Genomic DNA, 21,445 nt, shown 5'->3' with positions numbered 1-21,445 from the left:
ATTTATTTGAACATACTAACAGCCCTTTGCAGGGCCAAGATAGGAATGAGTACAATAACGTATTACATGCTATACAACAATAAACACTAAACACGCAGCAGTGCATATGATCAGGTATACACATACAATATTAAGAACAATTCATGGCACTTAGCACATCAGCTTGTGGCACTTAGTACAGCACTATAGGGTAACAAAAACGGAAATCACGCGCCACTAAGAAGAGTATTGTTGAAGTTGGGTCCGAAACTGCTTGCAGTCTGTCGCGCTTACCACTCTCTCCGGCAGTTTATTCCATTCTCTCGCAGTTTGCAAAAAGAAAGAATATTTAAAACAAACCTTAGAAAATCTACCCTCTTTCACGTGTTTATTCCTTACTACCCGCGACGTTATCTCGGTTATGTAGCGTTCCTTGTTTACCAGCAACATGTGATTCATAATGCTCTAAATGACATGACGGCAAATCATGTGACGTTGGTTTCATTCAGCTGCGGCTAACCACTTTTTTTTTTCAAATGCTTGGTTCACGTTACATGAAACACCCTGTATATACACATTGTGACAAACTGAGGGATCCAATTTGTTCCAACAGTTGGTTTCGAACCGGTGTTCCCGTCAGCACAGCAGCCCGATGGGCAACACATTCGACAATGAACTACACACTCAACCATGTAAGCGGGGAAACGGCCAGATAAAAACATGCATCGATACAAACACAGATACAAACATACGTACATTTACACTTGGTGCCTGTCAATTGAGTCAAGAATTCTAACGCCGTTAAAGGATCCCTTAAGTATATCGGATGTCCAGCCGGTTCAAACACACGGCACAAAGGGTCATCGAGGAAAGCAACCTGACACATTAGAAGGCAGCGCCGGAAATGCACTCTCTATGTGTGTATTTTTATGAACGTCCGTCAAGCCAACGATCTAGTGTGCTGCGCCATGCATGCACTCGGCACGTGCTACTCTTTTTATGAAACTCGCACCAACTGCTGTCACGATGTGCCACCGAGCGTGTAGCAAGCGAGGGAACAATTTTCAGCGTTTGCAGACACCAGTTCACCGCGCTTCTCGTCTCGGAGGCGAGGTGCGGAACCACTCGGCAGCGCCACTATATATAGATGCCGCACCATGTGCAGGAAGTAGCGTGAGAGAAGCGCCCAGTTGCGGCATGACACGTTTCTCAGCCTTGGCACGCGTCGGCGCGTCACAGATTTTGGAGGCCACGCGCAGGCTTTGAGAGCACGGGGCCAGATGGCGCCTAGTGTTCTTAGGGAAGTGCCAAAGAGGAGTACCGCTGCCGTACGCGCCTCATACGTAAATCGTTTTGACGGTGGCCATGCGTTGCGTCACTACATTTATTGAACGCTAAGCGTAATATACCGTCGGCAGACAACATGACATGGGTACTGCTACACTAAATTTCGATACCTCAGGCTTCTTTGGTTGCTTGTTTTTTTTTTAAGTTCTGCAACAACTTACTTCGAGTTGAGCACAGCGCCGGCCCTCGGCCAAAGAAGAGGCTATGCTTTTCAATAATTGCCGTGCGGTGACAACGAAGCGCATATGACCACTTCTGTCAATTTGTGGCGCTCTCAACTGCTTCCTCGAGCCAAATATGGGAGTAGAATCACGTCTTGCTTCCAGCTGACCTCGATATTGAGCAGTTCCTGCAGCGGCCGCCAATTTTGCGCCGCTTGCGTTTTTCTTGCACAATACTACATTATCGCGAGGGCCACGCCTGCTCGCACCTCTTTTTCGAATGACGAAGAAAAAAATGAGGTATGAAGCCGAACACAAGTGCTCTACCACATATAGGTTCCTGCAGAAGTTACTAGAGGGAGTCTGAACGAGAACGAAAGGAACTGACAGGCCCGATTATTTATTAATTATATAATAACAAGCCAACAAGCAAATACACCAAGGACAGCATAGGGGAAGTTACTTCTACTTACTATTCCAAAACAAAGGATGACTTAACGGAAAAGAAAATCAATGAAAAAAACAACTGTTTGCGGGTGGGGAACGATCCCACATGTTCATATTACGTGTGCGATGCTCTCACTAAAGGAACTACAACGGCACCGTTTTCTCATCCACTTTCTGGGGTATTTATGTTTTACTACTAGAACTAACCCTGGGAGTGTTAGCCAGCGCCACCAGTCACAAACCTTGGCGGCAGATGTGGAACGTCTTTTCTGTCGCAGGCGTCACGAGTGCGGGATTTTTTTGGGTTAAGGCAACTGATCAACAAATCCACAAATGCTACCTGAAGGCATCAATGTTGCCAGATTCGAGGTTCTCGTTATGTAATGAGGGGGAGTGTGGCGCATATGTCTACTAGAAAAACCGGTCTTATGGAGGTTCGGACAGCACTGCATGGAATGATCGGGAGTAAATTAATTTGTCTCTAATTCTCATTTCCCGCTTCAAACGGCTTTGTGACTTTGCGAATCGATCACTTTCGGAAAAATACTGCGTTATATGTAGACGGGTTCGCAATGATTACTCATGTGTGAAGGAAGTGACCGCCTTGATGCGCCTAGGTCGCCTTCAGGCGTGGTCGCACACAAGATCGGCTTTCCGCCATCTGCAGAGACAGCTGAATTTGTACAACTCTGGCCCGTGGAGGCCTTCGTTTTGAAAAAACACGCATTGTAAGGAAAAAATAACTCGAGTGGAATTACAGCTATGCGACATCGCTCATTAAATAAACAGAGGTGTTTTCTTTTTGTTCAAATGAATAGAACGCTCCGGAGTGCATTCACGTGCCCTGTGGCCACATTTTGCTTTTTCAATGCTACTTGCCAGATGGAATCGCTTTTGACCAACAATCTTTCTCATTGCAGTGGACCCGGATTTGTAAGTATTGAGTTTTCGTCATTAATTGACGCTTACATTCAAAGGTGATAGCGTAATTTAAGCACCGGCATTCTTTTGATCTTTAATAAAACGAAGGGATGTTTACGCCTGCCGAAAGTGACAGCAGCGTAGTTGATCGTGTGCTTTGTGTAAATCAGTGCGAGGACAACTTCTCAGCTCCGTCCAGGCCCCTTGCATTTCTGTTAGACAGATATATATATATATATATATATATATAAATGTGTGTGTGTGTGTGTGTGTGTGTGTGTGTGTGTGTGTGTGTGTGTGTGTGTGTGTGTGTGTGTGTGTGTGTGTGTGTGTGTGTGTGTGTGTGTGTGTGTATGACATGCTCATCGTACTACAATTTACCAAGAATGTATCACGTGGAAACTGTCTATACCAACCAATATGTCCTAAAATACACGCGTACTAGTGCGAGGAAGCTTAGTCACCACCGGAGAGGTTAGCCGAACGAAAAGCTTGGAGTGCTGCTGTATGTTCAATATGTGATAAGGAATGAAAGAACACGAGCAAAAAGATAAAATACACAGACACACACATGGATTGGCACACAAACTCGGAAATGTGGCCAAAAGGGGGCACAATGAAATTAACAAAGTCAGGAGTGGAGTTATGGTCATGGGCTTTATCCCGGCCCCGTCAGCCACATTTCGATGGCGGCGAAATTCAAAACACGCTAGTATACTTTAATTTAGGTGGCAGTTACAGAACCGCAGGTGGTAAAATTATCCCGATGTTCCCCGCTACAATGGGCCTGAAAATGAGATCGGGGTTGGACACGTAACACCTCAGAATTCAGTGGAGCAATATTGGAAGCTATGCACATCCTGTTTGACGATGTCGAAAAAAGAAACAGCAACTGATAATTTCCAAACGAAGTTAATTAATTTTTTTCCACGCACGCACACACACGCGCACACACACACACACACACACACACACACACACGCACGCACGCACGCACACGCATGCACACACGCACGCACACACACGCACGTGTGTGTGTGTGTAATGAGTGAAGGAATTTTGTCTTCACAAAGGGCAAAGGGACGGCAGGCGAGAAGTGCATATTAAGTATCTGTGAACTCATAGATAAATATGGCACGACAGCACGCAAACACAAGGATGCCCAGTTTCAACCATGAATTACGCAGCTATACATTCCCATATAATAACACAAACCTGTTTACTTACACTACAACTATTGCAAGCATACTACCTGCTTTATTTGTGCGCCATTTTTAAAGCCCTCACTGTGTCATCGCAGTCCGTGTCCCCATCGTGAACCCCTTCCTCGTCCAACCGTAGCGCAACTGTGCGTTGTGAACACACAGCACCTTCGTTCATGTATTTCAGCCCTCCCCGTTGGTCGCTGCTCTCAGACTGGAATGAACGGCTTTCTGACGACCAGTGAGTGCACTTCTTTCATTTTCATTTTCTGTTTCTTTTTTTTTGAAGGTCATTATCTTGTCGCTCGTAACGCAAACATACTTACAGGCGAATTGGTTGTTGTTGTTTTTTTTGCACCCTCTAAGACAGCTGAACGGCGCTTTCTGAGGGCTGTATGTTCAATCGCTTTCTGGTGGTGCTACTTGAACAAGCTACGATCGCATAACCAGCCTGACCAAATTCCTATAGGCAATGTACTGAAAGATAGTTTCTTTGATGTTGTTTTAAGGCTGCGCAGAAAAAAAAAGTAATAAGTGCTTGTAAACACTATCTGAAGCGTTTACTTGAAGCTACGGGAAGCTGCGTGTGGCTCGTAAAAATCGAAAATTGCGTTGCTCGGGTTACTGCAGGGAAGTGGGCAGCACGGGCAATTGGAGTTGCGCACTTTAGCCATGCAGCAAAATACAGCGGCCGCATCTCGAACTCTGGGGTATTTTCAATAGCCTTGCTGTTTTCATATTTATTTATTTATTTATTTATTTATTTATTTATTTACAGAGTGCCTACATCGCCATAAAGGCATTACGTAGGGGGGAACAAAATATAACCAGTAATACAGAAAAGCTTTTGGACAGATATACTCACAAACAGAAGCACGTCACAGCATAGAAAAGAATAGTTCATTATTTGACACATTTACTATATTATTTAATAAACTGTTCCATTGCCTAATTGATTTGCGGAAAAAGCAGTAGTAAAAAGTGTTTGTTCTGCAGGTATAAGCTGAGATCTTTTTGTTGTTATCACAGCGAGTCGATATGTAATCAGGTTCCAGGAGATAGTTATAGCGATTAATACCGGTCTGACTATTATATTCATCGGCGATTCGTCAGTAACTGTGTTTTCGCAACGTGTGTTCTCTTTTTTCTTGTCTTTCTTCGTTCCTTTCTTTACTCCTTCCTTCCTTCTTTCTTCTTATCCTTACAGGGAAGGCAGAGGCCTCTTCGTGCTTCTGTTCTGCTTCCTGTTCTTCCTGGTTGCTGGGTTATTATACATCGCATTCTTGCTCCTACAAGGCAAGTTCGTCTCCGCCTTCTGAAGATCAGGAGACCTCGATAAGTCCTCAAGCTCTGAGCTCACCGCGAGAAGCAACCGACTCTTGTAGCGAACAGCGCCAGCTTCTCAATAATGCGTTATTTCTTTTTTTTTTACGTTTCGAACACCGTCGTCTTCGTTAGCTACAATAGTGCCTGCCCCAGTTCCTTGAGCCCAACACGCACAGCACAAAGGAGACCGATACTGTCTTCCAGGAAGCGTATGTAGCTTGGCCTGCTCTGATAGGCATGCCGAAGCGTGAAAAGGGCACCGCAAGAAACAACACACGGTACTTACCAGTGAATAGCACAAAATTATATGTTAAGCACCATAGGCACATATCCTGCTGTGGAAGAATCCAAGGTTTTCGTCACAACGTATTTTTTTTTTAAATTTACGTTATGAATTGGAGGCTTTTGTCGTCTGTCGGGTTTTCAAAGCGTCCGCGGCATTGATGTCGCATAACGCATTCACCCATTGGGCTTGCCTAAGTGTCACGTGACTTGTCTACATAATCTCTCTCTCCCATAGGTATAGCCCTTGTTCTCCAAGACTACGTGCGTCTACGGACAAGTCGTAATCAGCAATGAAACTTTATTTGAAAACTTAAGTTTTTTAGTGTTAACACTTCTAGACAGGAAACGAAGGGCGCATATCACATGGCAAAGCGTGACATACCATTTGGGACTTTCAAGCTTGTGTTGCAGGCTGTTGTGCTGTTATGGTTCCTCTGTCAGTGTCTCTCTACATATAGGCATTGACGCGCCGCGGTTGCTTAGTGGCTATGGGATTGGGCTGCTAAGCGCGAGGTCGCGGGATTGAATCCCGGCCACGGCGGCCGTGTTTCGATGGGGGCGAAATGCGAAAACACTCGTGTACTTAGATTAGGCACACGTTAAAGAACCCCAGGTGGTCCGTATTTCCGAAGTCCCCCACTACGGCGTGCCTCATAATGAGATCGTGGTTTTGGCACGCAAAACCCCGTAATTTGATTTTTTTAACGTATATAGGCACTTATGTGAAGCACTCCAATAAAGCGCAGCCGTTAGTCGGCGTTAGCGTGCGTGCCTGTTGTTTACGGCGTCCACCTTTGGCGTTGCTATTTTTGTGTTTTCGAGATAGGACGCTTTCGTAAGGAATCAACGTGCGCGTTTTAATCTCAGGCAGTAATATGGCTGGTAATGTCTGTTTGCATTTACAGGACGCCCAACGCCGCCTACCACCACTACGGAGCGCACTATGACGGTTGTGAGGACTCCCAGGACAACCACCCCAACGACCACCCCAATCACCACTACCACACCCACCACCACTACTACTACAACTACAACCACGACAACTACAACCACAACTACCACCACAACCACCACTACTACCACAACCACCACTACTACTACAACTACCACAACCACGACCACTACAACCACTACTACCACAACCACCACTACTACAACAACGACTACCACCACTACCACAACTACAACCACCACGACTACTACCACTACAACCACTACCACCACTACAACTACTACTACCACGACTACCACCACCACGACAACAACCACGACAACCACCACCACTACCACAACTACAACCACCACCACTACAACTACCACCACCACCACTACGACAACGACGACGACCAGTACCACAACAGGTAACGCGGCACGTGAACCACTAGTTTTTTTTCAGCTTTAAAATATAAGACTCTTAGTTACCCAATCATAGACTAGCTTTACCTGCTGATATGTTGAATAGCATGCCGTTTATCAGCGAGATAAGAGAGCTCTAGCTTGTCCATTGTCCCTGGTATCGTTTGCGGGTTCGCGGGTTAGCAGAGGCCTAAACGTTAGCCGCGGGATTGGTGGCGCCACCTGCTCAGCCAGAAGACAGAGCACATTGTCGCAGCTACCAAGGGTGCTCTAACTGGCTGCTAGTGTAAATTTTCGGCAGCAGCATAATTCTGAGCACGTTGTCTTCTTACATGTCTTTTTATTTTCGCAAGAAAACTCGGGGAACATGAAAACGTGTCTGTAAGGCAGTGTGTTAAGACGAAGTGTCGCAACATTGTCCGCTAACACGGTACCACGCAAGCGCCATTACATACACAGGAATACCGGGCACGCTAACATTTAATATATGGGGTTTTACGTGCCAAAACCACTTTCTGATTATGAGGCACGCCGTAGTGGGGGACTCCGGAAATTTCGACCACCTGGGGTTCTTTAACGTGCACCTAAATCTAAGTACACGGGTGTTTTCGCATTTCGCCCCCATCGAAATGCGGCCGCCGTGGCCGGGATTCGATCCCGCGGCCTCGTGCTCAGCAGCCTAACACCATAGCCACTGAGCAACCACGGCGGGTGCGCTAACATTTTCTACTGTTAGTTTAATGGCTATGACGACTCACATAATAATGCTTAGTTTAATACACAAGGTGCCAAAGAAATTAGCCCGGCTGTCGGTAGTACGTTCATTTTGCGAGGGTTAGTTTTACTTAGTCTTAGTTTGATGATCATCCGCGGGGGCGATGCTATTGCTTTTTTGTTTACCATATATTCACGTGCGTAACACCTGCGTGCTGCCAATGATTGACATCTGTACTTGTTTGCGCTCCAGATGTCATCAAGCTAATTTATTGCAGCTGCTTGCCCGGGATAGATTTCTGAACTTACTGAGACAAATAAAATCATTCATTCATTCACTTTTATTCACGCTGCATCAACTCATGGGCAAGTAGAGCAATATTGTAAACCTAGACTGGCCATTAGCGAAACTGTTCAAGTAGATGAAGTAGACGAAGTAGCGGAAGTCCCAAGTTGGCAAACGCTACCACGTCACTCAAACAGCGCGAACGAAATCGCACTTCGGCAACGTGAAAGGGATCACTGAATGCAGAAAACTGGGCTAGTTGTAGCTTACTCAGCAGAAATATATCTAGTGCTTAAAAAAAAAACATTCCACAAAACACTGAAAGACGACCGGAAGGGCACCGGTCAATGCCTGAATTGGTATAAATGTCCTAGTCAAACAGGTAGATTCGAACAAACAAATTTAATTAAATTGGGGCGTTTTACGCGCCAAAACCAATATCTGATTATGAGGCATGCCGTAGTAACGGACTCCGGATTAATTTTAACCACTTGGGGTTCTTTAACGCGCATATAATGCACGGTACACGGACGTTCTTGCATTTCGCCCCCATCGAAGTGCGGCCGCAGTGTCCAGGATTTCATCCCGGGAGCTCTTCCTTAGCAGCGCAGCACCATACCACTAAGCAATCACGGCGAGTGAAGTAGATGTTGAGTCCATCATCATTCTCCCATTATGTTCGGCGTTTGGCTCATTCGCGGAGCTGTCGGTTCGTAGTCTGAACTGAAGACTTGATGCTGGATAATAAGGTAAACGGCATGACGACGCGTTGTGCAGGCATAGAGAAAAGACGACTAAGATATATATATATATCGTATATATATATATATATATATATATATATATACGAGAAGGAAGGTGGTTAACCGAGGGGTTCGATTTTTAATAGTCTCATAATAAGAAGCCAACAAACACTGACACCATGCAAGGACAACATAGGGGAAATTACTTCTGCTTAATAAATGAAATGAAGAAACGATAAATTAATGGAGATTAAAGTGGATGTAAAAAACAACTTGCCGCAGGTGGGAACCGAACCCGCATTCACGTTCTCGTGATCATGTTCTCGTGACGCCTGCGGCAACAAGGACGTTCCACGTCCGCCGCCAAGGTCTGTGAGTGGTGGCGCTGGCTAGCACTACCAGGGTTGGACTAGGACACATAAATATCCAAGAAAGTGGATGGGGAAATGGTGCCGCGGTAGCTCAACTGGTAGAGCATCCACGCGAAATGCGAAGGTTGTGGGTTCGGTTCCCACCTGCGGCAAGTTGTTTCTTCATCCACTTTAATTTATCGTTTCTTTATTTCTTTTCTTAAGCACAAGTAATTTCCCCTATGTTGTCGTTGGTGTCAGTGTTTGTTGGCTTCTTACAATATGACTATATATATATATATATATATATATATATATATATATATATAGAGAGAGAGAGAGAGAGAGAGATAATATTTGTTTCACGATAGGGGTAATAGGGGGTATTATTTGCTACCCTTATGGGAGAACGGCTCTGCGCCTTTGGAGGAAGGCGAGCAAAGAGCGAATGATTAGTAGAGTGACACCTCCTTTCTGGACTGTTCGCGACTTTGAGCACTATCACCCTTGCCAAGAAACTCACGAGTACTTCGCCGCTCGATTCCTTTAATATTGCCTTTCGAGAAGAGGTGCCTGCTGGCAGAAAAAAAAATGAACATTGCGTGAGTTGGTACTACTTCATAACGTGGGGAACGCGAGGAACACAGGGCATGAACCTGCTAGTGTAGCAATTCCTTCGTTGTTTATCTTGCCTGCACTCATTGCCAAGGTGGTGTCATCCCGTCTGTAAGACTTCAAGGTCCTGTATGTCACTGCTTCAATTATGGTGGAAATTTCTTATTTCAAAAAGCGTGGGTGACAGAGGACTCGCGTTACTCGATCATAGTCCCGAGTTGCGCGAGCATGTACGTGTTGCACCCAGCTGAAGCGAACTGTATATTGTCGCAGCGAAGTGTGCTGTCCCGGTAAATGTGGCTCACACATATATAGTGACGCGCTCAGAGCGAACAGTCCATGAACGGTGCCTGCGCCGTCCAGGCATACCGACGTCACAACCCATGGGCAAGTTCCCGGTGTACTGCGTGCTGACCACCATCCAGGCCAACTACGACCGAATCACGCTGGACAGCATCTGCGACTACGTGCTCATGCCGTTCTACACGAGGGTCAACGACACTTTCGTCGACGACAGCAACCCAGTGTTCCAGAAGCTGCTCGCCAAGGCGCTCAACAGCACGGGCCGGGCCTCCTACTGCATCTACGTGCCGTGGACGTGAGTCACGTGACTGTCGCAACTGCCATCAATGTCCTCGTCATCACCGAGAGCGATTTTTTTTTTTTGTCCACTGCAGAACGTAGCCCGTTATTTTGTCGCGGCTACATAGGTCTCTCGGGACGCGACATAACCAGACCAGTTGCTATTGCGAGATGTTCCACTTGAAAGAACATTTGTAGTAGCATATGCACGTAAAACCAAACATTAGTTTCAGCACAAATATTACAGTAACTGGGTTCCAGGGTATCTAAGACGCCGCCTTTACCGATACCACTTTCATAAGCGACAAAATGAAGGCAATGTCGGACAGGATTAGGTTCATTTCTGCGAGTGACGGCTAGAAACAAACCTAACCCTCTAAAGAAGCGTCGTTTTATAGATTCAAGCACAAAAGTAAATGGAACGCTAACGCATTTTTCCAGTTCGAGAGTTCACGTGTCGTGAGAATTCGTTCCAAGTGGATCCGCCTTGCGAACTCAACGGCTAGAATTTGTAAATTGCAGTATGGTCATAATGTGTTAGTTAGAACTTAATTAGTGATTATTGTTAGTTCGTAAATTATAAATTTATATTTTTTGAGCAGGTACTTTCCTCAGCTTTGACTAGACCACCTCATGAACGAGAATCGTCCTATCTGCCAAAGGCAACCTTTCAGAATATTTGTAAGTGTTCGCTGAAACACCCTTTATAAGCACAGCATCAAAGCTTATATGTAGGTCTGTTGGTGTGTCATTAGCACATATTACGAAACACATTACGGATTACGTCGAGAAAAACAAAATACACAATTTGCGGCAACTCACGACACAAGTAATATTGAAATATTGCGACCTTTAGTACATAGCGAAGCAAGCTCTGCGCATGTTGCAAGGTAGTTAAATTCGTAGCGCATCCTCTTTCCAGAGGATGCCGCTGTGATAATTGTTTTGTATAGCACATGCCTCCAGGCCCTTGTGTCTCAAGGGCTCTTACGAGGCAGTGTTGCTCTAGTCAATTTTAGCATCTTACATTTTTTGTATATCGTATCGTTATTTCGCAATGCACCTTAATGCTCATAGTACACGTCACTTGTCATCACCATAACCTTATTACATATAGACTTTATGCACTTTAGAGCGAGAATTTTTAAGGCCCCTTTACAGCCACGTCACATCAACTTCATAGCAGTTGCAAACTCATCAACACTGACTTCGCGCTCTTTGGCCATACCTGGCCCTTGCGCCACTAAACACTACACATTCATTCATGTTGCAAGGTAGGAAACCAATATCACACCGTATGAATAATCTACTTCACACAAGGTATTTTCCCACGAACGCAACTTATTTGACTAACAAGAGTAACTGATGCCGAAATAAATCATCCGTTCTTTAGCATCCGAGCCCATCTTTCCCAGCAGCGCTACTGGTTGGCTTGACGACCGGGAATACCTTTTATTCATAGCTCCAACGAAAGTAAATGATCGTCCTATAGCGGCTTCGCTAGAGCAATTTCTTTATATTCTGAACCGATTCCTGGAATTTCCTATGGTCGCCCAGAAATCCCCGTTTCATTGCGACATCAACTACACGGACACTCCAGGCGCATTTCTGCCGTTCGCGTTGGCGTCGCCGTGAGGTTCCGTGTAAAATCCAAGAGTGAGTGAGTGAGTGAGTGAGTGAGTGAGTGAGTGAGTGAGTGAGTGAGTGAGTGAGTGAGTGAGTGAGTGAGTGAGTGAGTGAGTGAGTGAGTGAGTGAGTGAGTGAGTGAGTGAGTGAGTGAGTGAGTGAGTGAGTGAGTGAGTGAGTGAGTGAGTGAGTGAGTGAGTGAGTGAGTGAGTGAGTGAGTGAGTGAGTGAGTGAGTGAGTGAGTGAGTGAGTGAGTGAGTGAGTGAGTGAGTGAGTGAGTGAGTGAGTGAGTGAGTGAGTGAGTGAGTGAGTGAGTGAGTGAGTGAGTGAGTGAGTGAGTGAGACAACTTTATTTTGTCCACTATAGACGTAAGCAAACGCCACGCCACCTGGCTAGGCCCACTCGGGGACCATCAGGTGGAACCTGACGGCCCTGTCGCGAGCCCTCTGGACTGCCAGGGTTTGAGAGGTCTGATCGTGGGCCCTAATCAGCTTCTTCATTTCCAAGGGTGATAAAATTGTCGCCTCGGGCCGTGTGCTGTGTATGCGTGCGAAAGCGTGCGAATGGGAGCCGGCGCACGTGGCTCACGTTCCACGCCCGCGTGCGAGCGAGCAAGGGAGGCCGGAAGCCCGCCCCCTCCTGTCACGCACGAGTCAAGCGGGTGAGGCGAGGGAGTCGGGGGTTTCGTTCTTCGCTAGCGGCTCGTGCTTACGGTGTGGCCTTGCGGGCCTCATCTACGAAGCGATCTGCGAAGTTTGCAGAGTACGCAGTAGTGCCGGTAGCTTCGCATGGGGCTGTGCTTTCGGGGTTTCGTTCGCGTTGAAGCGAGAGGGATACACGAAGTTCAATTCGATCGCTGCTGCTGCCGCCATTGCTCACTCCAGCATTTTTACAGCCAAGTTCGGCGCTCATCGAGCGATGTGTGTTCATGTGTACCTGTGCGCACGTGACCCCGTTCCTGTTAGTTTAGTTAAAGATGTTGGTGGGCTAGTTGGTTTGAATTTGTGATAAAATGTGTAAACGTGACTGAACAGGGACGTATAAGTAGAGACACAGAGGCGACACTGTTTCCGTGTGTCTGATTCTTTCCACGTCCTCGTTAAGTCGCGCTTACGCATTATATCATTGTTAATTTAGTTACCAAACCAATGTTTACAAGTTCATACGGCCGATAAAACTAATATCCCTTCTTCACATAGATATACGTATACTAATTTGCTATCGCAATCGGTGCTTCGCCTTTCGGGCGAAACTGCGACTTTCTTGCCAGTATTCACGCAAACATCTGCAGAAACACGGCAAATTTTCTGCGTGTGATATCGCTGACCTCGAAAGCACCTGAAAGCCTTGTATGCAGAACTGGGGATACACATTCACGCGACAAAGCCACCGATGCTCGAAACACTAGAACACATAGCGCGCACGGCAACGAATTCACTTCGATTAAGTATAACTTCCAAGTGGCCAGTTTGACGAATTTTATAGGGTTAACATCATTGAAATCAAGCATCGCGAAATGAACGCAGCGCAAGAGACTCGGGCAACAAGGGCACTTACTCGCAGATAAATAATTACACACACAGCGAGAGGCACATGGAACGTGAAATATTTGCATCGCGCGAAATTTTGTGTGCACCAGCTGTCTTTGTACGCGTGTATGTGTCTCGTCAGTGTCACAAAAGACGTATAGTTGTGAGTGAGCGCCAGCGTTGTCCGAGTCTATTGTCTTCAATTCGTTTCAGGCTATTCGATTGCTGCGAATCATAAATAGCTTGGATGTAGTGTCGCAGACGCAGCTTGCTGCCGTATCGAACGACTGCAAGTTGGGAAAATCGGAACGAATTAATTATAAAAAATGCCGAAAAGAACGTGAGGACAAGTCTTCCCCGCCATGCTTCTCAACGTGCGACCTTCTGATCTTGCCAGTACACATACGTCGCGGCCACGATCATGTCATTGCACCATATTATCACCCGTCATCGTTTTTCTTTTTGACGGTGACGATTTTTTCACAGGATTAACATTGTTTTCGATTTGTCGCTCTGCGCGCGCCTGTCGGAGCTGTCCCCTTCCTTGATTTCGGAGCTTCTCGACGCGCCAATAGCCTCCGATAGCGACCACAACGACGTCCACGCGAACCACCGCGGTGTAGTTCAATTCCGAGACAGATATGGCTAACTTTTGACACTGTACGACGCTGCAGGAAGTGGTTGGATATTCAGCATCACCTGGCCACCCCGAAGGGCATGCAGCAAATGCAGAAGTACTGGACCATGTACAGAGTGTTCCACTACGCCATTCTCAACGTCGAAGTGTCGCCGGACGTCCAAGGCCTAAGAGGGTACATATTGCCAAAGACCTACGACACCCTCAAGGTGGGCGTATACCTCTGCTCTGCCAATCACTTGTCTCCGCTTTCTCGCAGGTTGCTGATACCATATACCGATCGATTCTTACAAAGATTATTACAGCGGGAACTGTGGTACTAGTTTATATGGGAGCTGAACGCATGGCAGTTTCACTCGGCATGGGAATGATGGTTAGCCCCCCTGGATTTACCTACTTTAACCATTCTGGCTTCACCCGGATTTGTAATTTTGCAGATGGGTCATTTTCAACAAAGTATTCCTTTATAGATGTCATATTTCGCAGTGCTTGCACACGCGCGCAGGTTCTCAATGACTTCTAGTATCGTAAAAGTGGGATCGCTTCGAAATTTCGTGGCGCGGTAAATAATATACAGCGAAGTAAATAATGTCGGAAGGATGTCTCAAGCCACATCCACGAAGACCAGGCAAATCCATGTACCAGCCATCATTATCATGGCAGCTGAGCTTCCTCTCGTAACTTTAGTACAAAACTCTTTGATTGATGCAGATCTCGGAGACCGATCTCGGAGGCTATGAATAATACAGAATGTTGTAAATATTGCGCGCATGGACGTTGTGCAGTGTGTACAAGTGTTTAGGAAACCTCCGCACCCACACTAACTCAAATGCTGCTCGTATAAGAGTTTCTTAACATGCGTTTCCTTCCATGGTCCATGTCTCTAGAGTTGGCGCTACAATATCCATAGCAGCATGGTTTGCCGACTGGCCTAAACTGCCACCTTTATGGCCTATGGAATAGACAGGGTGTTTCAGAGAACACTTCCGAAAATTCTTAAAGGTTGCTTGTGGCAGATGGCATGATTCTAGTTATGGAGGTGGTCTATTTGAAGCGGCGGACACTTCTTACCCGAAAGATTGAAGCGCATAATCAACTTATTAACAAGAATTCTGTAAGTAACTTTTAAACTAATTGCGTTAATTATGGCCGATATTGCAATTTACAAATTCTAGCCGTGGAGTTCGCAAGGCGTATCCACTTGGAACGAATTCTCAGGGTGACACCAGTGCTTATATATTGTTGCGGGAAGAAAGCAGGCACAAAGAAGGATGTTTATCCCTTGCCTCGCATTGATGACGCTCTTGACTGCCTTCACGGATCCCAATACTTTTCATCAATTGACCTCCGCTCCGGCTATTGGCAGATTAGCGTCGATGAGATGGACCGCGAGAAAACCGCCTTTGTCACACCGGACGGTCTGTACCAATTTAAAGTCATGCCCTTTGGATTATGCAATGCGCCAGCTACATTCGAGCGCATGATGGACTCTCTCTTGCGCGGCTTGAAGTGGTCTACATGCCTGTGTTACCTCGACGATGTGATTGTGTTTTCGCCGAACTTTGAGAGCCACCTGCGGCGCCTCACAACCATACTCTCCGTGTTTCGCAGGGCTGGCCTTCAGCTAAACTCCTCCAAGTGCCATTTCGGTCGCCGTGAAATTAACATGCTTGGTCATCTCGTCAACGCCGCCGGAATCCAACCTGATCCACAGAAAGTTCACGCCGTGCGAAATTTTCCTGTACCTTGTTCAACGAACGATGTCCGTAGTTTTCTGGGCTTATGCTCTTATTTTCGGCGATTTGTGAAAAATTTTGCGGACATCGCTCACCCTCTCACTGACCTTCTTAAGAAAGACGCCTCTTTCTCTTGGGGACCGCTACAGGAGAAAGCCTTCTCTACCCTGATTGAGCGGCTTACCACTTCCCCGATTCTCTCCCACTTTGACCCTTCTGCGCCCACTGAAGTACGAACTGACGCGAGTGGTCATGGCATCGGCGCTGTCCTCGCTCAGCGTCAACAGGGCCAAGACCGTGTCATCGCTTACGCTAGCCGCCGCCTTTCCACGCCCGAGCGAAATTACTCCATTACTGAGAGAGAATGTCTCGCGCTCGTATGGGCGGTCGCGAAATTTCGCCCGTACCTTTTCGGTCGGAGCTTCTGCGTTGTCACCGACCATCACGCCCTCTGCTGGCTCTCCTCTTTGAAGGACCCAACTGGACGACTTGCACGTTGGGCATTGCGCCTACAAGAATATACATTTTCTATTATATATAAGTCAGGACGCCTGCATAAAGACGCTGACTGCCTGTCCCGCAATCCCGTGGATCAACCGGACGATACCGATGCAGACTCGGACATCAGTATTCTGTCCCTCTCCGGCTTCCTCCACATTGGCGACGAGCAGCGCAAGGATCCTGTTCTTCGAACACTTATGGACCGCCTAAGCTCCTCGCCCAATGACCCGTCCCTTCGGATGTTCACCTTGCGCGATGGAACTTTATACCGTCGTAGCGTTCGTCCTGACGGCCCGGAGCTCCTCCTAGTCGTCCCCAAGCACCTTCGACTCACCGTGCTCCAGCAACTTCATGACGCTCCTACTGCTGGACATCTGGGCGTCACTCGTACTTACGACCACCTGCGGCGCCGCTTCTTCTGGCCTGGCATTTATCGCTCTGTGCGCCGTTATGTCGCTTCTTGCGACCTGTGTCAGCGCCGGAAGACGCCTGCTATGCCTCCCGCTGGTTTGCTTCAACCCATTGATATACCTACAGAGCCCTTCTTCCGTGTGGGCCTCGACCTCCTTGGTCCGTTTCCAATTTCCATCAAAGGAAACAAATGGATTGCTGTAGCAACCGATTATGCCACTAGATATGCCATCGCACGAGCCCTGCCAACCAGCTGCGCTACAGATGTCGCCGACTTCTTACTAAAAGACGTCATCCTGCACCACGGCGCCCCTCGCCAGTTGCTGACGGATCGCGGCCGCTACTTTCTATCGAAGGTCGTTGATGATCTGCTCCGCTCCTGTTCTACAGAACATCGGATTGCTACCGCGTACCACCCTCAAACGAACGGCCTCACCGAGCGACTCAACCGCACACTCACTGAAAGGCTCGCCATGTACGTCTCCAACGATCACCGCGACTGGGACGTCGCTTTACCATACGTCACTTTCGCATACAACTCGTCCCGTCACGACACTGCCGGATTTTCACCATTTTTCCTTTTGTACGGCCGCGACCCCACCTTGCCTTTTGACACGTTGCTACCTTCCGCAGTACAGTCACCCAGCACTGCTTACGCTCGCGATGCTATTGACTTAGCCGCCCAGGCCCGAGATGTCGCCCGTCATCGCCTCACAGTCTCGCAAGCTTCTCAAAAGCGACGCTACGACCTTCGGCACCGAGACCACCATTTTTCACCTGGTTCCCTTGTCCTTCTCTGGACGCCTTCACGTCGTGTCGGCTTGTCGGAAAAATTACTGTCCCGTTTTTCTGGTCCGTACCAGATCTTACGCCAACTGTCCGACGTGACCTACGAGATCGCCCCACTCGGTCAGCCTTCCGTGCCTCCCAACTTAACCAGTGATGTTGTTCACGTCACCAGGCTCAAGCCCTATGTCCCCCCAATAAGTGAGGCTGTTTAACTTGCACCGGGACGGAGCTCCCCCACCGGGAGGGTGATGTTACGGTGAAGTGAAGGAAGACGTTGAATTGGACTAGAGAAAGACGAAGTCTGGCGGTTGCCTGAACGCCATATCCATCATTTGTAAATATAAGTTATTTTACACTCGTGGGCCTGCTTTCTTCCCGCAACAATATTATTTCCCGAAGTTGGCGAGAAATGCATTGGCATTTCAGTTACCATTACGTTTTGGTAAGAAAGTAACTGGAACGCCACCGTATTTCTCCGCCAGGTTCGAAAATTAATATCTTGAAACTGGTGTCATACTGAGAATTCGTCCCAAGTGGATCCGACTTTCTAACTCCACGGCTAGAATTTTTAAATTGTAATATCACCTATGAGCTCTTAGTTAAAATCTTCAATTAGTCAATTTTTGTTAATGAGTCGTTTATGCATTTCAATTTTTGTAAAGTAATGTCTGCCTCTTCGATTAGACCAGCACATGAACTAGAAATGTGCTGTCTGCCTGGAAGTGTTCGCGGAAGCACGCGGTATGTGACTGCTATACTGCAAAGGCCACATGTCGACTCGTTGGGAATGGCACAAATCGTGGATTGGTTGTGTAAATGAGTCTGTCAGATAAAACTCCTCAGATAAAACTTCGTTGTCATTCGGCTGTCCCAAGCTAACCCGTCGCGGCACTCTGGTGACTATATGTAGAGTGACGCTGATGAGCTCGAAGTCGTTGGTTTAATCCCGTGTCGCGGCGGCCGAATTCCAATGGGGGGCCGGATGCAAAGCTTCTCGTGTACCGTGCATTTGGTGAACGTTAAAGATAACCAGGTGGCCAAAATATTCCAGAGTGCGCCCATCACGGGGTGCCTCACAATCAGATCATGGTCATGGCTCGTAAACGCCCAAGATTTTATTAACTATTCTGACCTAGTGCGCCCTCAAAAATTAATAACACTAACAGACCGTGAGGAGCAAAATAAAAAAAAAAAGTCGCGTTCTCGCCCGAAAGGCGAAGCGCCGATTACGATAGCTAATTAGTAGAATAACTGTAGGAAGTAAGGATAGTAGTTTTATCGGCCGTATAAACTTGTAAGCATTCACTTACTAATTATATTAACAAAGATAGAATATATAAGCGCGACTGAGCGACAGAGAGACAGCGCTGTCTCTCTGTGTCTCTTTCTTTCTACCTCCTCGTTCAGTCGCGCTTACACATTCCATCATAGATCAAAACCAACTAGCCCGGAAACATTGTTAGCTAGATTAACAAGAACGGTGTCACGCGCGCACAGGTAAACATAAACACATCTTGCTCGATGACCGCGGAAACTCACTGTGAGTTTCCGCGGTCAGTACTTTACCATGTTAAAGTACTGGAGAGAGGAATCGCTGCAGCAGCAGCGATCGTATTCGCGTATATCTCGCTTCAGCTCGATTGAAACACCGAAAGCACAGCGCATACGAAGCTACCGGCACTACGCGCACTCTGTAAACATCTCTGAGAGTTGAATTCCAATGGCGGAGTCGGAGCAGCCGATGGACTCCGCGAGCGAGCACTCGACTCTGGCGCAGAGCAACGCCTCCAGATCCGCGAGTGGAACACAACCTGCGCCGCCGGAGCAAGGCGGAAGCGGAACTTCTATCGCCGAATTACCCAGGATACCTTGCGTGTTGTCATTTCCTTCCGCATTTGCTCCCAGCACCGCCGCACCGGTCACTTGTCTCTTCAGCGCCGTTCACCTGTTGTTTATTTAAAAGTGCGGAATGGATATCTCGCCAAGCGTGCAGCAGCTTTTGCTTCCTCGCGAGTCGTGAGCGGTGGCGCCTCCCAGCAGACAAACGTGGTAAAGGAAATACGTCACGCAGAATTCCGGTCCACTCCGCCGATTTTGGCGGAGCATCTTTTTCTGCTCCACGGACCGACTCCTGCTCTGAATCCCCTCCGACTCTCTCATTGGAACACCTTACTCCTGCCCTCACTCTGCCATTGGAACAAACTTGATCCGAAACGAGCAGAAAAACGTGCTCCGACTCCGCCATTGGAATTCAAAATCAGATCGTTTTGAAGATGAGGTCTGCGCGAACGCGCACTTTGGCCACGTCGCAGATCGCTTTCAAGATACGGTGCCGCCGCGCGGCCGCGCCGTAAGCATCAGCCGCCCAGAGAAGAACGCTACCCGCCCCCACCCCTCGGGCTCCCTCGACTCATCCCTGTGCCTTGCGCGCGACAGGAGAGGGCGCGCTTCCGGCCTGCCTTCCTCGTTCGCACACGCGAGGATGAGCCACGTTCGCCAGCTCACCTTGGCACGCTTTCGCTCGCACATGGAGCATACGGCGCGCGGCGACGATGTCATCGCCCTAGGACTTTACGCGGGACCTCACGGCGGTGCCGACGCCGCCGACGGTACAAATGCGCGTGGAGTGTCCATATAATTGCTATCGCAACAAAACTGTGCAAAAACCATTGTCAATTATTGTGAATGCAAGTGAATTGCCGAACGCTTCAAGAAACTCTATTAGATAATGAAATGAAATTAAATTAAAGGATAATTAAAGGGGTGTTGTGCTTGACTACGTATATCTGTTGCAGCTGGGATGTATAGTTCATCGGGGGAACGCACAACGCGTGGCCGTCCCATCCGTTTTCCGAAAGCGGAAACGAAGCCAGCGTAGCACCCGCGAGACCCTTTCCTGCCCTCTCCCTCTCCGGCGGAAGTGAAACGGCTCTGATTATTTGCGCGTCTGGCTTGAGCGCGCGCCTATGCACTGGTAATCCGTGCTGATGACTCACTAAGCACGTGCTGGTGGGCGAGTTGGCAGTGCATGATTACAAGCGCCTACGTGGTTGTCTCGCGTCTCCTTCCTTCGTCCGTTGTTTTATTTGGTGCCTTCGTTGTAATAATGACTCACGTTCTGGCGCCGGCGCAGCTGTAGAATAATCAAACCGCCCTTTCCTGCAGCTGCTATGCTCTGGGAGCAACTGCGTTGTTGCGTGACCAGACCGCCACCAAAACTCGTGAGCATATACAAGCTTCGCTTAAAAAAGAAAATGTGATGCATGCATACGAAGTCGTTCATAGGCAAGCACAAAGCAAAACATTACTTAGGCCAACGTGGTAGCAGAAGGAAGCACAGATGTCAAACGAGTAATGCTTCAGACGGAGGTACACAATGACAAAGAGGAAAGGGCCCATTGTTTTTGTTTTCCTCCGTTAATTGCCCGTTTACGCGCTGTGTAACGTGCGTAATTATGTCAAGACAATTATTCTATCAGCTTATTCTTATAAAATGCTAAAGTACCCCACGTTAAAGCACCGTGCGCCGGACGTACAGTCGCAATCAAAAGATTGGTAGGCACATGTGGCGCGATTTTCTTATTTATTTATTTATTTATTTATTTATTTATTTATTTATTTATTTATTTATTTATTGCCTCAGCCTGAGCATTCTGATTGAAATCAAGAGGGCACGCGTAGGCGCGCGTGTGTGACATATACCATGTATTAAACCAATTACAGGCCACGGAGCTGCGCTTCAATATATTTAAATTTATTTGCAGGTGCCATGGTCCCCAAACTTTTGATTGTGGGATCGGATTGTTCGCACCCCGCTCCTAATGTTTCGCGCAAATGATTATGAGCGAGATACAAGAAGATTTACTATGCCAGCATGCGCAGATTTCGCTTAATATGTTGA

The 21,445-nt window shown here is 47.4% G+C and overlaps 1 protein-coding gene across 1 annotated transcript in view; it reads left to right on the top strand.

Moving 5' to 3' along the window:
• Positions 1-21,445, top strand: part of LOC139056051 (uncharacterized) — a 45,161-nt gene that overhangs the window by 11,721 nt on the left and 11,995 nt on the right. The window contains exons 4-9 of the mRNA XM_070533871.1: positions 2,855-2,867; positions 4,245-4,298; positions 5,265-5,353; positions 6,574-7,029; positions 10,096-10,330; positions 14,145-14,316. Of these exons, the coding sequence (XP_070389972.1) occupies positions 2,855-2,867; positions 4,245-4,298; positions 5,265-5,353; positions 6,574-7,029; positions 10,096-10,330; positions 14,145-14,316 (1,019 nt within the window). The remainder of the gene's footprint in view (positions 1-2,854; positions 2,868-4,244; positions 4,299-5,264; positions 5,354-6,573; positions 7,030-10,095; positions 10,331-14,144; positions 14,317-21,445) is intronic.

Source organism: Dermacentor albipictus, chromosome 2 (genome assembly GCF_038994185.2).
Source record: "Dermacentor albipictus isolate Rhodes 1998 colony chromosome 2, USDA_Dalb.pri_finalv2, whole genome shotgun sequence".
NCBI classification, from domain to species: domain Eukaryota; kingdom Metazoa; phylum Arthropoda; class Arachnida; order Ixodida; family Ixodidae; genus Dermacentor; species Dermacentor albipictus.
This window is presented reverse-complemented; position numbering and strand designations above follow the sequence as displayed.